Below are 20,954 nucleotides of genomic sequence, written 5' to 3'. Positions count from 1 at the left end.
ACGAATGTTCACTGCGTCCACTATGTTCTGGACTAAGCCGTAGGAAATCGCCTGCCTGCCTCAGTTTGGTTTTACGCCGCTTTTAGCAATATTCCAGCAACATCACGGCGGGGGACACCGGAAATGGGCTTCACACTGTGTACCCATGTGGGGATTCGAGCCCGGGTGTTCAGCGTGACGAGCCAACGCTTTAACCACTAGGCTACCCCACCAACCCGTAGGAAATCAACTCTCGGTGAGAATTTGCTATGGATCACGACGTTCCCGCAATGCTTTGTTCACGTGGGATCAGATTGTTACAACATGAAATTCGGAACTGAAACAATGCATATTAAGATATCATCAATTTTGGTAACAAATGAAATCGTGCTTCATACGGAAGAATTGGTCATTGATCGAACAGCAACCCACTCTTGTTGTAAGAGGCGACTAACGGGATCGGATGGTCAGGCTCACTGACTTAGTTGACACGTATCCCAATTATATAGATCGATGCTCGTGCTGATGACCAATAGATAATCTGGTCCAGACTTGATCGCGATTATTTACAAACAGCCGCCCTGTAGCTGGAATATTCCTGAGTGCGGCGTTAAACAATAATCAGACAATCAACTGACAGTTATACGTCAACGCTATTACACCAGGGCAGTGCACGTTATCGAGTGTATTAGATGGTTATTCGCTAAATCTGTATTGGACACTCTCACATTTAGAGGTTATTACATGACAGTTTTCCTTTCGCCATGAGTCATATCTGGCGAAAGGGAAAGGGAAACTGTCATATCATAACCTTTTTATCATAAACGACATCTGTAAATACTGAAACACTCAAAAAACGATAAGAAGAAGAAAATAGTAAACTGTTTATTCATAACCATAACAATGGAATACTCAACACCAATTGTAACGACAACTACCATTTCATGATGAACAGCAGCTCCAGCAGACGACGCAAGGGACGTAACTCTAAAATAATCTAGGCTCCGTCATTTAAAGTTTCAAGCGTTTGCCTGTATTCATTCCGTACCAGTTTAGTAGCCGGGCAATACGGCTGATGTTGATTTTCGGCCCTTGGGCTGATATGGCTGAGATGCATTTTGGCCCGGGTGGTCAATATGGACATATGCCGACAGCAAGTATTGTATGTGCAAAATGGTCCATGTTATTGATAGGTATATGATGAATATTCCTTTGGGGCCCTGACGGACATTCACAGCAGGTATTTTGTGATGTACGTGAGAGTGAACGGATTAATTACACAATCATGAACACACGCACGTACGTATACATACCTCCATAGTCATACACACCTACATGTGCCCCCACACATGCATAGCTAAGATACATGGCGTTCACTGACATGTCATTGAACGCTATGTATCTAAGCTAACACATGCACAGACATGTATTCGCATGTATACATCTGAAGCATACGAATCACCTGTCTTATTTCCGAATAATTTATGTATACATGGACGTCTATGCACATGCCCCCATATTTCCAAATAACTTAAACTTACACCCATGTCCATGAAAGCGGTGACTGCAGAGTAATCGCTACAATCAATACCTTTGTTTATTGTTCGCGGTCGCTGAGAATTTCGCTCGAACGCAACGCCAAGAAATGCTGGGGTAAGTCGACCTTCATAACACAATCGCATAGATTACTGGCCTAGATGTTCAACCGAACCGACTTGACCTAGTTGTATCTTGCTCGTGACCGGTAGAGCAGATAACATAATCCTGGAGCGGCGGGTTATAATGCTAGAACGCAAACAAAGGGCATGTCGCGTTGTTGTGCAATGTGTCATGATGCCCGTTCATATATCTCTACATCGGCGCGTTACTACTATTCTTGAAACTGTCGGTACATGAACATTAGCGTCCATAATGCTCTGGATGGGATCGGACTAAAAGGTAACGCATGTTCAATACAAAGTGTCTGTTGTTGTGATTAGCGTCACACTGCTGCGTTTTGGTGTTATAAACCTACAACACTTCCATGAACGATAGGAACGTTGTTTCAACGCATCGTGCACTTGTGTCTTTCGAAATTTGAGATGATCAGGTTGTTCCCTAGCTTTTCTTTAATCCAAAAATAATTGGAAATATTGGATAATTTTATTGGGATATCGCCTGGTAAATGTGAACAATTAAATCTATATTGACTGCATGATAACCATATTTGCAAAGCCATTGAAAATCGATAGCTGTTATAACAGTAGAACATGGTTATAGCGAACACGGATATAGCGTACAAACGGATATAGCGAACAAATTTAAAAGTCCCGTCAACAGTCCTTTATAATATCATTAAAATTATACGTGAATACCGAACTCGTGAGTAGCGAATTAACGGCTATAGCGAACTGATTTACTACCCCCCAAGACCCAATTAACGACGTGATTAGCGAACTCACTCAGTGTCAGCTCAGCCACTTAGCAGTACAGTATACATCAATCTTGTTGGCGGTGAATCAACATTGTTTGATGGTCATTAATGAATTAATTATGTTTCATGCAAGGCTTTGAAATGCAAGGCTTTCAAAATTTAGATGTGGAAACTTTAATTTAGCAATAGAGACTGGGAGATATGAAAATATTGCTTCTAATGAAAGATTTTGTTTATTTTGTAAATCCAAAGGTATTAATGTTGTTGAAGATGAGTGGCATATTTTGTATATTTGTGAATGTTTCTCTGATATTCGAGAAAAATATATTGTGAAATATTTAAGTCAGCCTCCGACGATAAACAACTTTATACATACTATTCAATCTGCTAATGTCGATGTGATTAAGAATGTTTCTTTGTTTTTATATAATGTACAAATTATAATTAAGAGCAGAACATTTTTATAAATCCTTGTGTACCATTCATGTGATGTGTGATCATGCATTTGACTGTATTATGGCCCAGTGGCCTTTCTACTGGATATAACTGTCTATCTGTCTGAAAGGCTTTGATAGGCGATATAGTTTTCTCTTGACAAACTCAAGGGCTCTGAGATTTCACATTCTCCGAGGGTGTAAATCGGACTATTTGTCATGGGTGGTTAGGTTCTGAGATTTCACTGCCTCCGGGGGTGTAAATCGGACTATTTGTCATGGACTGTTAGGTTTTGAGATTTCAATGTCTCCTGGATCTTGAAAATCGGATTCCATTATTTACATATAATATGATATAACTGGGACAATGCAGATTGTGGCCTGAAACGATGAATATACCAACCACAGATTTCCAGGAAATATAATCCAGGAAACATATCCTAGAATGTTGCTATAAGCAGCGTAAAATCTCATCCATTCACTCATATTCTTTGTTATTAGAAAGAAAACAATGCAACCCCCCAAAGAGGACGTTGACCGTGGGTATGCCTGGGTGGTCCTCGCTGCTTGCTTCTCTATAGAGTTCCTCTACGGCCTTTTAATCTGTTCTGTTGGGGTGCTCACACCGGCGTTTCTGGAGGAAATTGACAATGACTTAGTCCAAGTGTCATGGATTGGATCAACTCTGTTGGGGACATTTACAATGTGTGGTGAGTGTATTTCTGATGTTCATGATTCAACGTTGATATATTATATGTAGGCCCACACCAATACACTTTATTACACGCCCATGGAAGATATTGCAGTGTAATATTTTTACGGCAAAATCGCACTAGTGTAATACTGCTAGACGTATGAGGTCATAATGGTTTACAGTTATGACGTCACAATGCTATTACCTGTCACCATGGCATCAGACCTTGCTTGACTCGCGAAAAGCTGAGAGTCATCACACCGTAGGCAGTTTCTATCAATTTATGTTGGAGAGTAATGAACAGAATACTAAACTCGCTTCCGTGAAGTACCATTTTTATTAAACTCGTGATAGATTTAGTATCAAACTCACTTTCGATCATTTGATACCAAATCATATATCATTTAATAAAAATGGTATTACACGGAAGGTCGTTTGGTATCCTCTATTAGTGAGTGAGTTTAGTTTTACGCCGCACTATACAATATTCCAGCTATATGGCTGCGGTCTGTAAATAATCGAGTCTGGACCAGACAATCCAGTGATCAACAGCATGAGCATCGATCTGCGCAATTGAGAACCGATGACATGTGTCAACCAAGTCAGCGAGCCTGACCACCCGATCCCGTTAGTCGCCTTTTACGACAAGCATAGTCGCCTTTTATGACAAGAATGGGTTGCTGAAGATCTATTCTACCCCGGATCTTCACGGGTCTATCCTCTATTAGAGCAATGCACAGATGTGCTTGCTATAACTACTATATGGGCTGTACGTTGCATGTCAAGTTTGGGACATTTACACCATGTGTTATAAGGTAATACATGCCTGCACTAGTGTGAGGTCAACGCTTTACCGGAACATCATGGCACAAGCCAATACATAAATATTTCCGTTAATTTGACAAATGTTGAATGTTTGCCCTTTGTCTATTACTAGATTCTCCTGAAGGTCTCCGTTGGTTTGTATGAGTGGAATAAATGTTCAAAGAATTATCTTACATATTAACAGATATTAACATATTAACACTTTTATATATAACACACCTAAGTTACGTGTACCATGTGACGTAAGTATATAATATGTAACATATATCACTTGATATATAACACATACCTTACATGTACCATGCCACGTAAACATATCACATGTAACATGTTACACGAAATATAACACATACCTTACGTGTACCATATGACGTAAACATATAATATGTAACATATATCACGTAATATGTAACACATACCTTACATGTACCATGTCACGTAAACATATCACATGTTACATGTTACACGAAATATATAACACATACCTTACGTGTACCATGTGGCGTAAACATATAACATGTAACATATAACACGTAATATATAACACATACCTTACATGTACTATGTGACGTAAAGGTATAACATGTAACATATAATCTGTACATAATACATAACACAAAGCGTACGTGTACCATGTGACGTATAACATGAAATATATAACGTGTAACATATAATGTTATATGATTACAAGTTATATGATGTAACGTTTAACATACATATTGGCATGTAATGTATAACATTATACACAGTGGCATCATATCATATAACATGTAACGTCTACGACGTAACGAATATCATGTAATTTACAACAGGCAACGTGTAACATGCAAATACAACATGACATTTAATAAAAACATATAGCATGAAACAAACTACATAACGTATAACATGCAACGTTATGTAACATATATCATGCTACATATACCATACAACGTATAACACGTAACATGCAACGTATAACATATAACATACAACGTATAACATGACATGTAACATATAACATGTGACAATGTATAATATATAACATGCAACATATGCCATACAACGTATAACATATACAATACAACGTATAACATATAGCATGTCATAACAAATATAACGTATAAGATATAACATGTAACAACGTATAACATACAACATGCAACATATAACATATAACATGTCACAACGTATAACATATATCATGCAACATATAACATGCAGCGTATAACATATAACATGTCACAACATATAACATATAACGTGCAGCATATATCATATAACGTCACAACATATACCATGCAGCATATACTATATAACATGTCACAGCGTACAACATATAACAAGTCACAATGTGTAACATATAACATGCAACATATACCGTACAACGTATAACATATAACATGTCACAGCGTATAACATATAACATGCAGCATGTAACATATAACATGTCACAGCATATAACATACAATGTATAACAGATAACATACATTGTATAACATATAACATGTCACAACGTATAACATATGCAGCGTATACTATATAACATGCAACGTATAGCATATAACATGCAGCATATAACATATAACATGCAACATATAACATGTTACAACGTATAACAACATATAACATGTCACAACGTATAACAACATAATTTGTCACAACGTATAACATAACATATAACATGTCACAACGTATATCATATAACATGCAAGGTACAACATATACCCTATTTCGTGGCATGTTTAACGATTTCACCACGTATCTCACAACGCTTGCCGCACTGACTGTGTTCTCGGAAGGAAGTAATGACACAGACATCGATGCTTATGCTTCATTCATCATACACATGTTTACTTTTTGTGGGTAAATACGTAAAAGAAGCCTAGCTATTGTTGAAACACGTAATCGTATTCCAATTACGTAGATCGATGCTCCTGTTGTCAATCACTGGGTTATCTCGCCCAGACTCGATTATCTACAGACCGCCGCAATATAGCTGTAATATTGCTGGATGGAGCGTTAAACAACAGCCAATCAAACCAACAACCCTGAATTTTCAATCAGACAAGAGTTGTAAATCGGTCGCTGTGACATAGCTTTAATTCTCGGCTGTCCTGTTTTATACTGACGGTAATTGTGTTGTTAAAGGCCACTCCTACAGCTGTGAATACGCAATCTGCAGACATTCTTAAACTGCATGCTATCGACTGACATGAGCCATGTTCTCACCATACGGCAGTATAAGTGACCAGGAAGTATTATGAAACATACAACTCTATAGATGACATTTTATTGTTTATTGCATAGAGCAACGTTTCAATGTAGATTCTTGCATCGGTATCAAGCTGAAAGTGACTACGACCAAATGGTGAGAAGTATATCTACTTGGTATGTTATGACAAACAGCAGATAAACATTTAACAACAGCTTGTAATTGAATAACAAGTGGTACATAACTGGGAGAGGCCAGTTGTGGACTGAGAACAACAAACAAAACGGTTGATGAAGCCATAAACAACAGAGAATCAAGTAGTAACAACAAGCTGATAGTGTGCTTTGATAGAGTCTTCAGTTAGTAAGTACTATGTGTTATGAAAAAACAGTTCAGTTTTCATACTTTGAATGCTAAAATCATTGTCGACCATTAAGTACTCACCTTGATGGGTTCATTCTCAGTGACATATATCGGTAGACATGGCAATGAAACCCATTCAGCATTTTCGACATTTATTGCATAGAATTAAAAAAGCCAAACCGTAAAGAGCAGATATGCGGTATTAACATGACTTTGTGTTTATGAGGTTTCATTGTATTAATAATTAATAGTGTTAAAACGAAAAATTAATACATACAATAAATACCTTTTTCAGGACCATTTGTAGGAAGTATTGAAGGCCGACTCGGACACAGACTGGCCAGTTTTCTGGGCGGCATCATGATACTTGTAGGACTGACATCCGCATCCCTCTGCAGAACTGTGACTGGGCTGATCCTCACCTTCGGTGTAATAACGGGTGAAGTATGAACCAACATATACCACAAGTCAGCAAATATATATCTTGGTTTAAACATGTTTTTATTCTCAAAGAATCTGGTTTAGTAAATTAGCAAAACTGTGCTTTTGTTGACATTTCACCAGTACATATATCATCTAAATAAAATACACAAGAACTGGATACATAAAAACGACAAATCAAATCATATATGTGCATTGTACGTGCTTATGAACCTTGAACTTGCAGTTACATTTCATTGATATTGGTCTGGAATAATTTATCAAATCGTTTAGTCTTAAAGGTGTGTTGATACAGAGACTCTATTATGTTCTTATTGACATTGTTGGTAGCTGGAGGTATTCCATGTAACAAAGTTTTGAGGTTGTGGTCATTTACATAGAAATATTTATTTTAAGAAAAAACTGCATAAACTGCAACATTATTTTTTGCAGATAATGTAAAAAACTGTTTAATTGGTATTCTAGAAGTCGGTGAGTCAATAATTAAGCATACAATTTTACGGATGACAACTTCTTGTTTCTAGCATAGAGCGACCATTCGGATTGATAACGATGTCAGAATCTACACGGAAACGTCGCTTAATGCAATAAGAAGAAGTTATCATCCTTACTGTTGTATGTTTCATTCATGACAGAAACGTCGTGCAAACATATCGTATATCAATGTCTCAAATGTTTAAGTTTTAAGAGCTGTATGTCGTTCTTGGGGTCTTTAATGGCCTCAAACAAACTTGTACATGTGCGCTTGGTTAGTCAAGAGACATTTATGAACCGGGTGCGTCTTTGCCTGCATCGAATGGATAGCAGCTCGTAGATTCTTTGGTTTCATGCTCGTACTTTTACATCTTTCTTAACTCGAGACTTTACTTATATATTTTACACAGGTTTAGGTTGTGGCTTGGCTGCTAATGTGAGTGGTGTGGCTCCCGGAGACTACTTCAATAAGAGACTTCCAGTGGCGTACGGTATCTGCATGTCTGGAGGTGCATTAGGACTACTTGTAGTCGGTCCATTAACGATATTTCTGTTGGAAGTGTACACCCTGTCCGGAACGCTGCTAATTTTGGGTGCCATCGGATTCCATGTGTGCTTAGCCGGAGCTCTGCTTAGACCATCATCTACACTGATGCAGGACATAGCAGTTTCAGAAGATGACACTGATAGTTGTGTAGATGTACCACAAGGACCTGCTGAGTGTAGAGATGCCCCACAAGGATGTGCTGATTGTGTAGATGTACCACAAGGACCTGATGAGTGTAGAGATGCCCCACAAACATGTGCTGATTGTGTAGATGTATCTGAAGGACCTGCTGATTGTGTAGATGTACCACAAGGACCTGAAGACCTATGTGCACAGAGTGAGACAATTGTTACTCTTTCCCACCAGGAAGATGACGGACATATCTTCTCGTCAACAGATAATAATGATGACAGAGAAGCACGCACTCCCGACCCTTGTACTTCGAAAGAAGACAATTCAGGGAAAGAAAATGCAAGTGTTGCACCTCTGCTGGAACAGAACTCACCTTCGTCAAAGACACATTCACGGTGCAGGACAATAAGAGAACATGTAGCTTCATATGGCGCAAATGGATTCTTCCTCTACCTCTTCAGTGTCTTATTTTGGTCTCTTTCAGAAGCTACCTGCATGGTTCATCTACCACATTATGCTGAATTGAAAGGTAGTACACCGGCACAGTCTGCGAGTCTGTTTACAGGAATGGGCATAGCTGCTCTTTTCTCTGGAATGCTTTCTGGCTTGGCCTCATCGGATAAAGCTATTGGCAGCTTACTACTTTATGTTGGATTTGAAGGAATGTCTGGGGTGTCTCTAATGCTACTCCCCGTGCTGTCACATACATACCATCTCCAAATGGTTGCCTGTGTGTTATTTGGTTTATATAGCCAAGGACCGTATACATTAGTAAGTCCTATATGCATTGAACTGATAGGACGATCTAAACTGGCTGTTGCCTATGGAATGTGGTCTTTTGTCTTAGGAATCGGTTTACTGTGTGGGCCACCCATTGCAAGTAAGTAAAACTTTGAATGCTAATTCTCTTATCTACTTCGTGAGTCAATGAGCATCAATTTTAATGTGATTGCTGAATGAAATACAAGCTGTGTGCTCATTGGGTGTATCATATTCAACGTATGATCATTAATGAGCTGTTCAAACTTTATGGCATATTGAAATTGGCTTAAATCTAACCGCAAGGTTACGTCGGTCGCAAGAACACGAATCCTAGACAGATGTGTGTATGTGCGCTTTATTACATATTTGAAATGACATTTGACTTCTGGTCTTGTTATAAGAACATTCTTGCTGAAGCATAACCATATTTGTTTCAGGTCTAATATACGCAAACAGCGGAGATTATGACTACACGTTTATTTTTGCGGGTAATGGAACATAGCAAGTGATTATTTTATTTGGAAAATGAAAGTAGACATCCACAGCTGAATGTTTGACTGTTATTCACGTCAAGTCATTCTGATATCCAAACATACGATGTCAATTAATGTTATTTATTGCTGAACACGTTCAAATGGTTTGGAAACCTTCAGTGATATTATTTTGAAACCAATTTGGTCATCCTGTTTATTGTATGCTCTTTTCGAGCAGACGTGATGTGTCTGATAATGAACAAGTCATCTTTGTTTATGTCTTCTTTTGTTAGACCCGTGAAGGTCCGGGTTAGAATATTGGCCTTCAGTAACCCATGCTTGTCGTAAGAGGCGACTAACGGGATCGGGTGGTCAGGCTCGCTGCCTTGGTTGACACATGTCATCGGTTCCCATTTGCGCAGATCGATGCGCATGCTGTTGATCACTGGATTGTCTGGTCCAGACTCGATTATTTACTGACCGCCGCCATATACCTGGAATATTGCTGAGTGCGGCGTAAAACTCAACTCACTCACTCACTCACTGTTCCTTTGTTCATGGATCACCGTTGTCTCCTTTCAGGATGCTGCAATCTCACCAGTGCCGTCTTCGCCATGTGTATACCTCTGTTCAAGAAATATATATGAGTGTGCATTGTGTGTGTATGCGTGCGTGCGTGCGTGCGTGTGCGTGTGTAAAGTGATGGGACGGACCTGAACCCCTTAGGATGCAAGATTAATGACACAACAGAACGTGATTTCACAATGGACTCCATATCTATTGAAAGCGTTAAGATTTCACTGTACAGAGTAAAAACATTTGTTCAAATTCCTGTCGCATTATGGTCCGTTTCATGGACCCTGCTAACCCTTACATGCTCATTGATGGAGGTTTGTATCTCAGCAAACATCTAATGTCAGAGTTTCAGATACAAAATGTCAAGGCTATTAATTCATATAGAAACTGTTGCGTTGTCACATGATAGGGGCTGAAACAGGAAGAAGTTTCATCTTAGTATTCATCCAAGATACGGAAGTGCCAAACAGTAAACTTTTTTCAGCAAGTCTATATGTGATGTACCATGCTTTCAGTTCATAAGCATTGAAAAATAAACATACCATATACTTATATATGGTTATCTTGTATACCATATACTTATATATGGTTATCTTGTATACCATATGCTTATATATCTGGTTATCTTGTATACCATATACTTATATACTGAGTCAAAAAGGAAACTTCACAAAATGTAATTTGAAAAATAATGAATAATGTTTCTCTGATGATACATCTATGTATCCGAAATGGGATCCCTATCTTTCGACTTTAGAAAAACGTTAGCAAAACCCACTCAAACCCATCCATTCGTCGTGCAAATGACGTTAGTGCCAAATCAGGTTTTGCACGTGCAGTCGATCACGTGATCTTCGCATCGAAGTTTTCTTCATATGCACGTGTTTGCATTGGCCTCAAGAATTGAAAAAACACTTTTAAACCACAGTTCTAACGGTACTTGAAATGCTACGATTGTCAAATGTGCAACGTGAACGTGCCGTTGGCATGTTGCAAGCGGGAAGATCAGTTATTGACGTCGCAAGAGCAATGGGATGCAGCCGTCGTACTGTGTATGACTTGCGAGGTCGTCTACAACAAACTGGCACCACTTCTGATCGCCCAAGGTCGGGTCGTCCACGTGTGACGTCACGAGCAGAAGACCGTCAAATCGTCCTACGTCACCTACGTGGCAGATTTCTGCTGGCTACACGAACCAGGGCTCAGATGTTTAGAGGTCGACTGTCCTCACAGACCATTCGAAATCGGTTGCGGGCTGCCAATCTCCATTCTCGACGTCCATATCGTGGGCCAATATTGACGCCGTTTCATCAACGTCAACGTCTGCTGTGGGCCCAACGTCACCTCCGATTGACCCAGAGAGACTGGAATCGAGTCGTCTTTATCGATGAATCCAGGTTTACCTTCAGATTCGCGGACGGCAGGCATAGAGTCTGGAGACGACGTCGTGAACGGTATGCCTAATGTTGTGTACAGGAAGTCGACAGATTCGGGGGCGGAAGTTGCATAGTGTGGGGTGCTTTCTATGGGAACAACCGTTCCCGACTTCTGGTCATCCGTGGAAACCTAACAGCTGCTGCCTACCGCGACCAGGTGCTCACCCCTGAACTCGTTCCTTTCATGGCGGCTCATGGCCCAGGTCTACAGTTCCAGCATGATAATGCTCGGCCGCATACCGCGATGTTGACACGACATTTCCTTCAAAACGCTGGAATCAACGTCATGGACTGGCCATCGAGGTCCCCTGACCTTAATCCAATAGAGCACGTTTGGGATGCACTTGGGAGAAGGCTTCGTGGTCTTAGGAACCAACCTCAGAATTTGCAGGAACTTGGCGCTGTCTTGCAAGAGCAATGGCGCAGAATCCCCAACCACGTGTTCATAAGCATCAGGCAGTCGATGAGGAGACGGTGTTTGGCAGTGGTGAATGCGCGGGTCGGCCATACACGATATTGAACTGAGAAATTTCGCATTTTTATTCTTGTGACTTGACATTCTGTATACCCATGTTTTGGAACGGCGGTGTAGCCTAATGGAACTGATTATGGCACTGTCAGTGTATCGAGTACATCACACAGATCTCAGCAATGAAATAATAACAATTTAACCATCTAACCATCTCTTGTTCTTTTATAGTGCCCTGAAGAAAGAATGTGAAGTTTCTTTTTTGACTCAGTATATATGGTTATCTTGTATACCATATACTTATATATGGTTATCTTGTATACCATATACGTATATATGGTTATCTTGTATACCATATACTTATATATTGTTATCTTGTATACCATATGCTTATATATCTGGTTATCATGTATACCATATACTTATATATGGTTATCTTGTATACCTTATACTTATATATGGTTATCTTGTATACCATATACTAATATATGGTTATCTTGTATACCATATACTTATATATGGTTATCTTGTATACCATATGCTTATATATCTGGTTATCTTGTATACCATATACTTATATCTGGTTATCTTGTATACCATATACTTATAGATGTGGTTATCTTGTATACCATATACTTATATATCTGGTTATCTTTCTCAGCGATACTGAAGGAGTGAGTGAGTGACTTAAGATTTACAGTCACATCGGCAATATTTCAGCCATATCGTGACTGAATCAAGTTTTAAATTCACCATAAATACATGTACATTATAAAAACCTGTCAGCGGAGGACAGTAAAACCAACTAGAATATCACAGTATCATGAAATAAAGCTAGCATCTCTCTCTAAACTTGGATTTTAAATAAGGACAATACAGTAAAAAATGGACTATAGATCGCCAACAACTGAAGGTAGAGCACCATACTAGGGACCACGGGGACTTACAGTGGCTTTGCTACCTGCATTTACACCATCCCTTCAGCCGCTGGCGATTGAAGAACATATTAGCCAAACTTTAAAAGAACAAAAATACTACGTTTACAAAATCTTATAAGCAGCAATCCAAACGAACACCATCTGGAAAGAAGTGCACGTTCGCCATTACTGCTCCAGTGGTGTGGATGACAGTATGTCCGATGCCAGTAAAACGTTAAAGTTGTATGGGTGACGCCTTGGACATTGATGCTCACGTAACCAAAATGATGTGAGATGCATTTCCATATTTTCACTTTTATCATATGTTTGCAGTCATAAAATATGTTAGAGAACACAAATATAGGCCTCTTCTTAAATTTCCACATAAATGTACAATTCTCAAATATCTGTGACGCGAAATGGAACAAATGGAATAATGGATGTAGCCAGGTCTCTGGCGCGACGAGTTAACGCTTTGACCACAAGGCTATCCAACCGCCCCTGTAACAGCTTGGAATTACAAAGTAAACCTATTTTGAGCAACATATGTACCACAAAGGGCAGAGGTGCAGTTGATATTCCCTGGGCATAAAAACTGGACATACTATTTCCCCACAAGGGTCATAAGTGTCCCCCAACGTGATGTTGCTGGAATATTGCTAAAAGCGGTGTAAAACCATACTCACTCACACAAAGCCAACAATGACCGAAACAAATTTTGAAGAGCCTAAAACAGAATTATATCTACAAATATTTGATCAGTAATAATGTGAAGAGGAAATCAGTTTCTGGACAGGAAAAGTTAATATCACAAAAACAAAAATGTAACCAGGTGTGATTTCTCTTCTACATGTTATTATGAGGGTAAACAATATTTTGTTTGTTTGTTGTTTAACGCCAAACTCGGCAGTATCCGAGCTATATGGTGGTGGTCTGTAAATAATCGAGTCTGGTCCAGACAATCAGTTGAACAACAGCATGAACATCGATCTATGCTCATGGGATGCGATGACATGTGTCAACCACGTCAGCAAGCCTGACCACCCGATCCTGTTAGTCGCCTCTTACGACGAGCATGGGTTACTGAAGACCAATTCTAACCCGGATCTTCACGGGATGTAATCAACTACTTAAAAAGTAAAGAACAGGTTTTAACATCAGTATTCAACAGTAGCGCAAAAAATGCCAAATGTGATAAGACTCCAGCAAGCATTTATTGCTCGTTGTCGTAGTCTACGCCGCCTGAAGGCGTTCTCTATCTACCACCACAAACCAGATAAAAGAACAAACATCTTCGTAAGTCCCCGAGGCGTTTATTACAATTGTAGACGGTACATCACATCACATCAATGATGATTCAGGTATCACCGTCTTGTTCCATGCATACAACCCGTCAATCAGATTGACGTTTACAGCACTCCCGCAAGGCCGTTTCTACGTTAGCACCCAGAAGGAAAAAGTAAGCTTATCACTGTAGATATCAGATGCTCCACATCTTTTCCACCTACAAGGTAGGTATGGCAACACTGCAGCAGTGTTTAACATCTAAATTTAATTTACTTTCCAAAAATCTCTTCTTGCGGCACCTTAACAAAAACCCTTTGTTTTAAATATAACAGATCAATATGTTAAGTACAGGTCGTGGCAGCCGAGGATGAACTTATCGCGCTATGACGTCACATCTGTAGACACATCTGACAGCGCCCTCTAGACCATACATTACCTCCCCTTTTATGTGGTTTGTCCCTACAGAGAAAACAATTTGCATCTAATTCACCCAGCTCAAGCGTCAACAACTACAATAATAACAAGCATATCCGGTCCTAATAAATATATGTCCTAAAGTTGAGTACCTTACGTTTACAATACGATCTATTGGTAGAAGGTATCTGATGACAGTGCTTTAACAGCCTCAACACAGTTGGAGATGTTGTGTCACAGAAGGATATACATAAGACCCGTGAAGATCCGGGTTAGATTTCAGTGACCCATACTTCTCGTAAGAGGCGACTTACGTGATTGGATGGTCACTTTTGTTGACACGTCATCGTATACCAGTTGCGATGCTTATGGCTTTGATCGCTGGATTGTCTTGTCCAGACTCGATTATTTACAGACCGCCGCAATATAGATGGAATATAGCTGAGCGTTAAACAACCAACCAACCAACCAACTCCTATTGGCATGCCTTGATAAGGTTAATTGTTCACTCATACTCTAAGTCACTGGATTATCTGTCTCACAGAGGGCAATTCACAGGCCAGCAGCTTCTATATTTCTCACTGTGGCCTAAAGTAAAACTTACCCAATAGTATCTTCCCGAGATCAGAGTTGTAGAAATGGTCTTCAGCAACCCATGCTTGCCGTAAGAGTCGACCAACGGGATCAGGTGGTCAAGGCTCTCTGACTCTCTTTCTCCCATTGCGTTGGTCAATGTGCATGATGCCAATTAGTTTTAGATTCTGGTCCAGATTCGTTTATTTACGGACCGTCGTCATATACCTGGAATATTGCTGAGTCCAGCGTTAAACAACAAACACTTAGTCTAGTATTTGGGTATGTCCCTAAATTGGGCTGGATTTGTACAGCTAATACAAAGTGAGTGACATTCCCTTTGTATCATCATGCATGTTAAAAAGTATGCATGGACTGGTTCTTGGGGGACAATGTGACAAGCTAGCGTCTTTCATAGACGGAAAACATATTGTTACGAATAATCAAGTCGTTGTTATCCACAAAACGTTTCAAGTCTCACTGCAAGTTACCACCAATAAATACTGTCTTCAAGGACCACTGGCAGGTGTTTTAGAAGGCAGACTGGGACACAGGTTGACTGGCGTTGTGGGTGGCATCCTGATACTTGTAGGGCTGACAGCTGCATCCTTCTGTAGAACTGTCACTGGATTGGTCATCACGTTTGGAGTTATCACAGGTGAATATCGCTATAATGATAAGTAATACAAAGAATGCTCATTGGTGCGAAGATCATACCCATATTACCAAACATACATTTTCTGGAAACATTGTGAGCGGTAACAGATGTTACACACTGACATGGGAACGTGGCTGTTGACCACATGCTTTGCTTTCGTGGAATAAATTACTGATCTGATGAATAAATGTGATAACGCCAATTTATACATAAATATATAATAACAGTCCCACGCACCTTCTTATTTAGGTCTTTCCCCAGTTTCCTCGTTATATGTCCACACATGTCAATTGCACATACTAAGAGAACAAAAGACCCTCTTCAATGAATGATTATGTATATCATGTGTTATTGCACCATTCACTGTCTCAAATATTGACAGTACTTCCTCGTGCACCTTGACGTCCAGATGACATCTATTTTCACAGGTGTTGGGTGTGGTCTGGCAGCCATCGTGAGTGGCGTGGCACCTGGTGACTACTTCGCTAAGAGGCTCCCAGCAGCTTATGGTATTTGCATGTCTGGAGGTGCACTTGGACTTCTTACTGTTGCCCCATTAACAGTGTTTCTCTTAGACTTGTACAGTCTTTCTGGAACGCTGCTCATTTTGGGTGCCATTGGATTTAATGTTTGCCTAGCTGGAACTCTTATTAGACCATCTTCTGAATTGGCGGACCAGAAACCAGTCTCAGTTGGCCTTGGTACAAACGACCTTGACCGAGAATGTACAGAAGAAGATCTAACTGACCTTCACATCGTGGAGAACAATGATACGTGCAGGAGTTCCGACAGCCAGCACGATGACGTCGATTGTTCTCTTTCTGCTGATACATACAATGTTCCTGGTAGTTTGACGGAAGACAATTCAGTGTCAACCATTACAACTGTTGCACCTCTACTAGACCACCAAACACGTTTTTCAAACACACGATGTTGTTGTACTATGAAGGCCAATGTAGTTTTCTTTGGCAAAAGCGGATTCTTCTTCTACCTCACTAGCGCCTTTTTCTGGTCCCTTGGACAAGCTATCTGCATGGTTCATTTGCCATATTATGCTGAATTGAAAGGTAGCACGCCGGCACAGTCTTCAAGTCTGTTCACCGGAATGGGCATTACCGCCTTCTTGACGGGAATCCTGACAGGCTTTGCCTCCTCTGACCCAGCTATCGGGGCCATCACTGATGGTACTCCCCCTGCTCTCCCATACGTACTGCCTTCAAATGATATTCAGTGTATTATTTGGTGCCTATAGCCAGGGACGTTAGTCAGCCCTATATGCATCCAAGTGATAGGCCGATCCAAACTTGCCCTTGGCTATGGCGTATGGTCATTTGTCTTGGGAACTGGCTACATGGTTGGACCACCCATTGGAAGTAGGTAAACCCTGAATATGTATTGCCTTGTATCTGTTTCATAGTGTGCTTGAGATAATGACTTATGTCATGACCACAGCTGCCTATAAACTCAGATTCATTCTTGATGTGAACCGTGCCTGACACTGTGAGGGTCGGTAGGCTTTCCTAGCGTTATAAACACCCAGACATCATAGCTTTTGGTCTTTTCTTCTATTTAGTATGTATCCATTCTATATTACTTACCCAGTGTTCATGGAGATTTTCCTTTTGTATCAAAGTGTACACGTATGTTTATAACCTACTATTTAGTTCCCATTCTCTGTTATTTATCTGACGTTTGTGGAGATTGGTTCCTTTTAAGTATACACTCTCTCAAAAAGAAACGCAACCCCTGTTTTTTGGTAATGTTTATATCAATTTTAACTGGTTATTACATTTGTATTTTTAAAGATAATGCCATGAAATTTGACATGGTGAACCTTAGGTCAGCACGGTATAAGGTAACAGTTAATGCAGGTCAGTATCGAACTCTCAATTTACGCTAGGGGCGTTGTCTTCAGTATCTCGTTGTAGAGCCACGAGCTCTAATCACAGCAGTGCACCTCCTCGGAACAGAACGAATCAGACGGCGGATGTTTTCCTGGGGATTGCTCTCCACTCTTCCTGGAGTGCTGCGGCCAGTTCAACCAACGTGTGCGGTTGTGGTGTACGTGCACGAACACGACGATCCAGCTGGTCCCACAGATGTTCGATAGGATTGATGTCTGGCGATCTGGAGGGCCACGGCATCACGTTGACGTTTGAATTCTGTAGGAATGCCACTGTTGCACGAGCTGTATGAGGGCGGGCATTGTCATGTTGAAACAACTCCCTCTGTTGGTCGATTATCGGCAGAAGATGTGGCTGTAAGACGTCATCAATGTACCGTTGTGCCGTCAAATTGCCACGAATGATGACCAAGTCTGACCGTTGGTTGTAAGACATGGCTCCCCATACCATGATGCTTCCTCCTCCAAATCTGTCGACCTGTCGAACGCAGTTCGGTGCAAAACGTTCATTTGCTCGTCTATAGACACGTTGTCTACCGTCACGTCGTTGAAGAAGAAAACGAGACTCGTCACTAAACCAGACTCTTCTCCAGTTTCTGAGGGTCCATCTCCTTACGTTAGTACACCACCTGAGACGTTGGCGTCGATGTTGGCGTTTCAAGACGGGCCCAACAACTGGTCTTCTTGCACGTAAATTTGCCTCATGTAAACGGTTCCTGATGGTTTGGGCCGATACTCTCCTCAAACCTGGCACCTGTGTTGCAGTGATGGTGGGTGTGGCATGCCGATTACGTAGGTGGCTGAGTCGAATAAAGCGATCCTGAGCCGGTGTGGTGATCCTAGGTCTACCGCTCCTGGGACGATCTTCAATTGCATGGAACTGTGTGTAACGATTCCAAAGTCGTGAGATTGTTGTTTTGTGTACGTTTAGATGACGGGCAACTGTTCCAAAGCTTTCCCCGGCCTCAATGCGACCAATGGCAATATTTCGATTTGCTGTACTCAAACGGGGCATTTTCGAACTTGATTTGCAGAGCAAATTATGAGAGAAAAATTACAAAACTACGCGTGCTTTTAAAACCCTCTACATGAACTGTGTTTTCAACGATTTGCACGTGCAACAGGCTTTTAGCATTTTGTACATGACAATTTCGCACTTTCTCAAATAACACGGATACAAAGGTCATCATGTGTGAAAATGGTTCCGTTTGGGAGCTTATACTGATCAGATGGGAACGTATTAACAGTATTTTGAAGAAAATTCTAATTTACATTCACCATCTTTATTCTAGAAATGATGTCAGATATTTAGATAGGGTTGCGTTTCTTTTTTGAGAGAGGTTTTTTTGTATTATTTGAGTGATTGAGTCAGTGAGTGAGTTTAGTTTTACGCCGCACTCAGCAATATTCCACCTATATGGCGGCGGTCTGTAAATAATGGAGTCTGGACCAGACAATCCAGTGATCAACAGCATGAGAATCAATCTGCGCAATTGAGAACAGATGACATGTGTCAACCAAGTCAGCGAGCCAGACCACTCGATCCCGTTAGTCGCCTCTGACGACAAGCATGAGTTGCTGAAGATCAATTGTTACCCTGATCTTCATGTGTGTGACGAGGGTTTCTGTAATAGCCGCTTAATGCATCCCGTTCCACGCATTTACACATCGTTACAACGAATAATGGAAACAAGTGGGACGTTTCATCTGTTCCACACTTGGTACAAAATGCATAAAAATCCAATTGTGCAATAAGTTGAGCACTACTTCAGCAGTGAGTGAGTATGGTTTTATTCTGCTTTAAGCAATATTCCAGAAGCAATTTACGTCAGAAACGGGCTCACAGACTGTACCCATGAGGGGAATCGAACCTGTAAAGCTTTAACCAGGTCTCTACCTTGGAATCGTACAGCGATGGAATTGATTGTTGACTCTATGTACTAGTCTAAACTGTCTGGAATTGATTGGTGACTAAACTGCTAGTCTAAACTGTCTGGAATTGATTGTTGACTAAACTGCTAGTCTAAACTGTCTGGAATTGATTGTTGACTCTATGTACTAGTCTAAACTGTCTGGAATTGATTGTTGACTCTATGTACTAGTCTAAACTGTGTTGACTCTATGTACTAGTCTAAACTGTCTGGAATTGATTGTTGACTAAACTGCTGGTCTAAACTTCTGTCTGACGATCCTTGTCCCGTGTCGCAGTTCGGACACATTGCGAATTGTGATGGCTATTCGGCGCATGATGTCACGTTTATTTTTTTTCTTTCAGGATGCTGCAACCTCGCCAGTGCCTTCTTTGCCACGTGTATCCCTGTGTGCAAGAAGACAGCATAGATACATGCCCACTGTATCATTATCATTATATCCTACAATTAAGAAAATGTTGTGTTTAAAACCTGGATGTAAATTCATATAATCATGTCTGTCTGTCTGTCTGTCTGTCTGTCTGTCTGTCTGTCTGTCTGTCTGTCTGTCTGTCTGTCTGTCTGTATGTATGTACAGGAGGGAAGATATGGATATAAAAGCGTCAAAACCCGTTCCACATCCATGAGAAATCTCTGGTAAAAGCCTGCATCACAAGCATGTGTTTATGAATCTCTGTGACATAGTGCGTGGGTGAGTATGGTTATGGTGTAGCAATATCACGGAGGGGGATACCAGAAATGGGCTTCACACATTATACTCATGTAGGGAATCGAACCTACGTCTTCGGCGTGACAAGCGAACGCTTTAACCACTGGGCTACCCCACCGCCCCTATAACATAGTGATGGTACCAGAAGTTGGCGAGAAAGTGCATCTATCCTACCCCGTCCGGGGCACCGTTAGGACCCGTTATTTAGGAACCAGCTGAGTTGAAGATGATTGTGGCAAAATCATCACGTTTTGAGTTTTGACTGTACATTAGACATCGTCGCATTCAATTAAAGGAAGATCTGATAGGCAAGGATATATATTTCGCTAAATAGAGACACCTTTTGCATT

General features: G+C 40.6%; 1 protein-coding gene across 5 annotated transcripts; it reads left to right on the top strand.

Moving 5' to 3' along the window:
- Window positions 1–1,488: 1,488 nt before the first annotated feature.
- LOC124283378 (monocarboxylate transporter 12-like) lies at window positions 1,489–20,393 on the top strand. Of its 5 annotated transcripts, none has more exons than XM_046719416.1 (7): window positions 1,489–1,632; window positions 3,328–3,536; window positions 7,198–7,341; window positions 7,776–7,814; window positions 8,228–9,376; window positions 9,696–9,746; window positions 20,240–20,393. In XM_046719416.1, exons 1-7 carry the CDS (start codon window positions 1,625–1,627, stop codon window positions 20,302–20,304), a joined length of 1,665 nt encoding a protein of 554 aa, XP_046575372.1. In that variant the 5' UTR covers window positions 1,489–1,624; the 3' UTR covers window positions 20,305–20,393. The 5 variants fall into 5 exon arrangements, with proteins under 5 accessions (XP_046575372.1, XP_046575371.1, XP_046575374.1 ...); XM_046719415.1 differs by lacking the exon at window positions 20,240–20,393 and adding an exon at window positions 10,314–10,859 and having other exon boundaries at window positions 1,495–1,632; XM_046719417.1 differs by lacking the exons at window positions 1,489–1,632; window positions 20,240–20,393 and adding exons at window positions 1,742–1,914; window positions 10,314–10,859 and having other exon boundaries at window positions 3,326–3,536.
- The last annotated feature ends 561 nt before the right edge of the window (window positions 20,394–20,954 follow it).

This window comes from Haliotis rubra, unplaced genomic scaffold, assembly GCF_003918875.1.
Source record: "Haliotis rubra isolate DU_JTF1 unplaced genomic scaffold, ASM391887v1 Scf314, whole genome shotgun sequence".
Classification (NCBI taxonomy): domain Eukaryota; kingdom Metazoa; phylum Mollusca; class Gastropoda; order Lepetellida; family Haliotidae; genus Haliotis; species Haliotis rubra.
The sequence above is the reverse complement of the archived record's forward strand: the minus strand, read 5'-3'. Positions and strand labels throughout refer to the sequence as shown.

Coding starts and splice junctions, on each gene's coding strand:
- LOC124283378 (XM_046719416.1), top strand. Junction 7,342..7,775: donor CACCTTCGGTGTAATAACGG/GTGAAGTATGAA, acceptor TATTTTTTGCAG/ATAATGTAAAAAACTGTTTA. Junction 9,747..20,239: donor CTACACGTTTATTTTTGCGG/GTAATGGAACAT, acceptor TTTTTCTTTCAG/GATGCTGCAACCTCGCCAGT.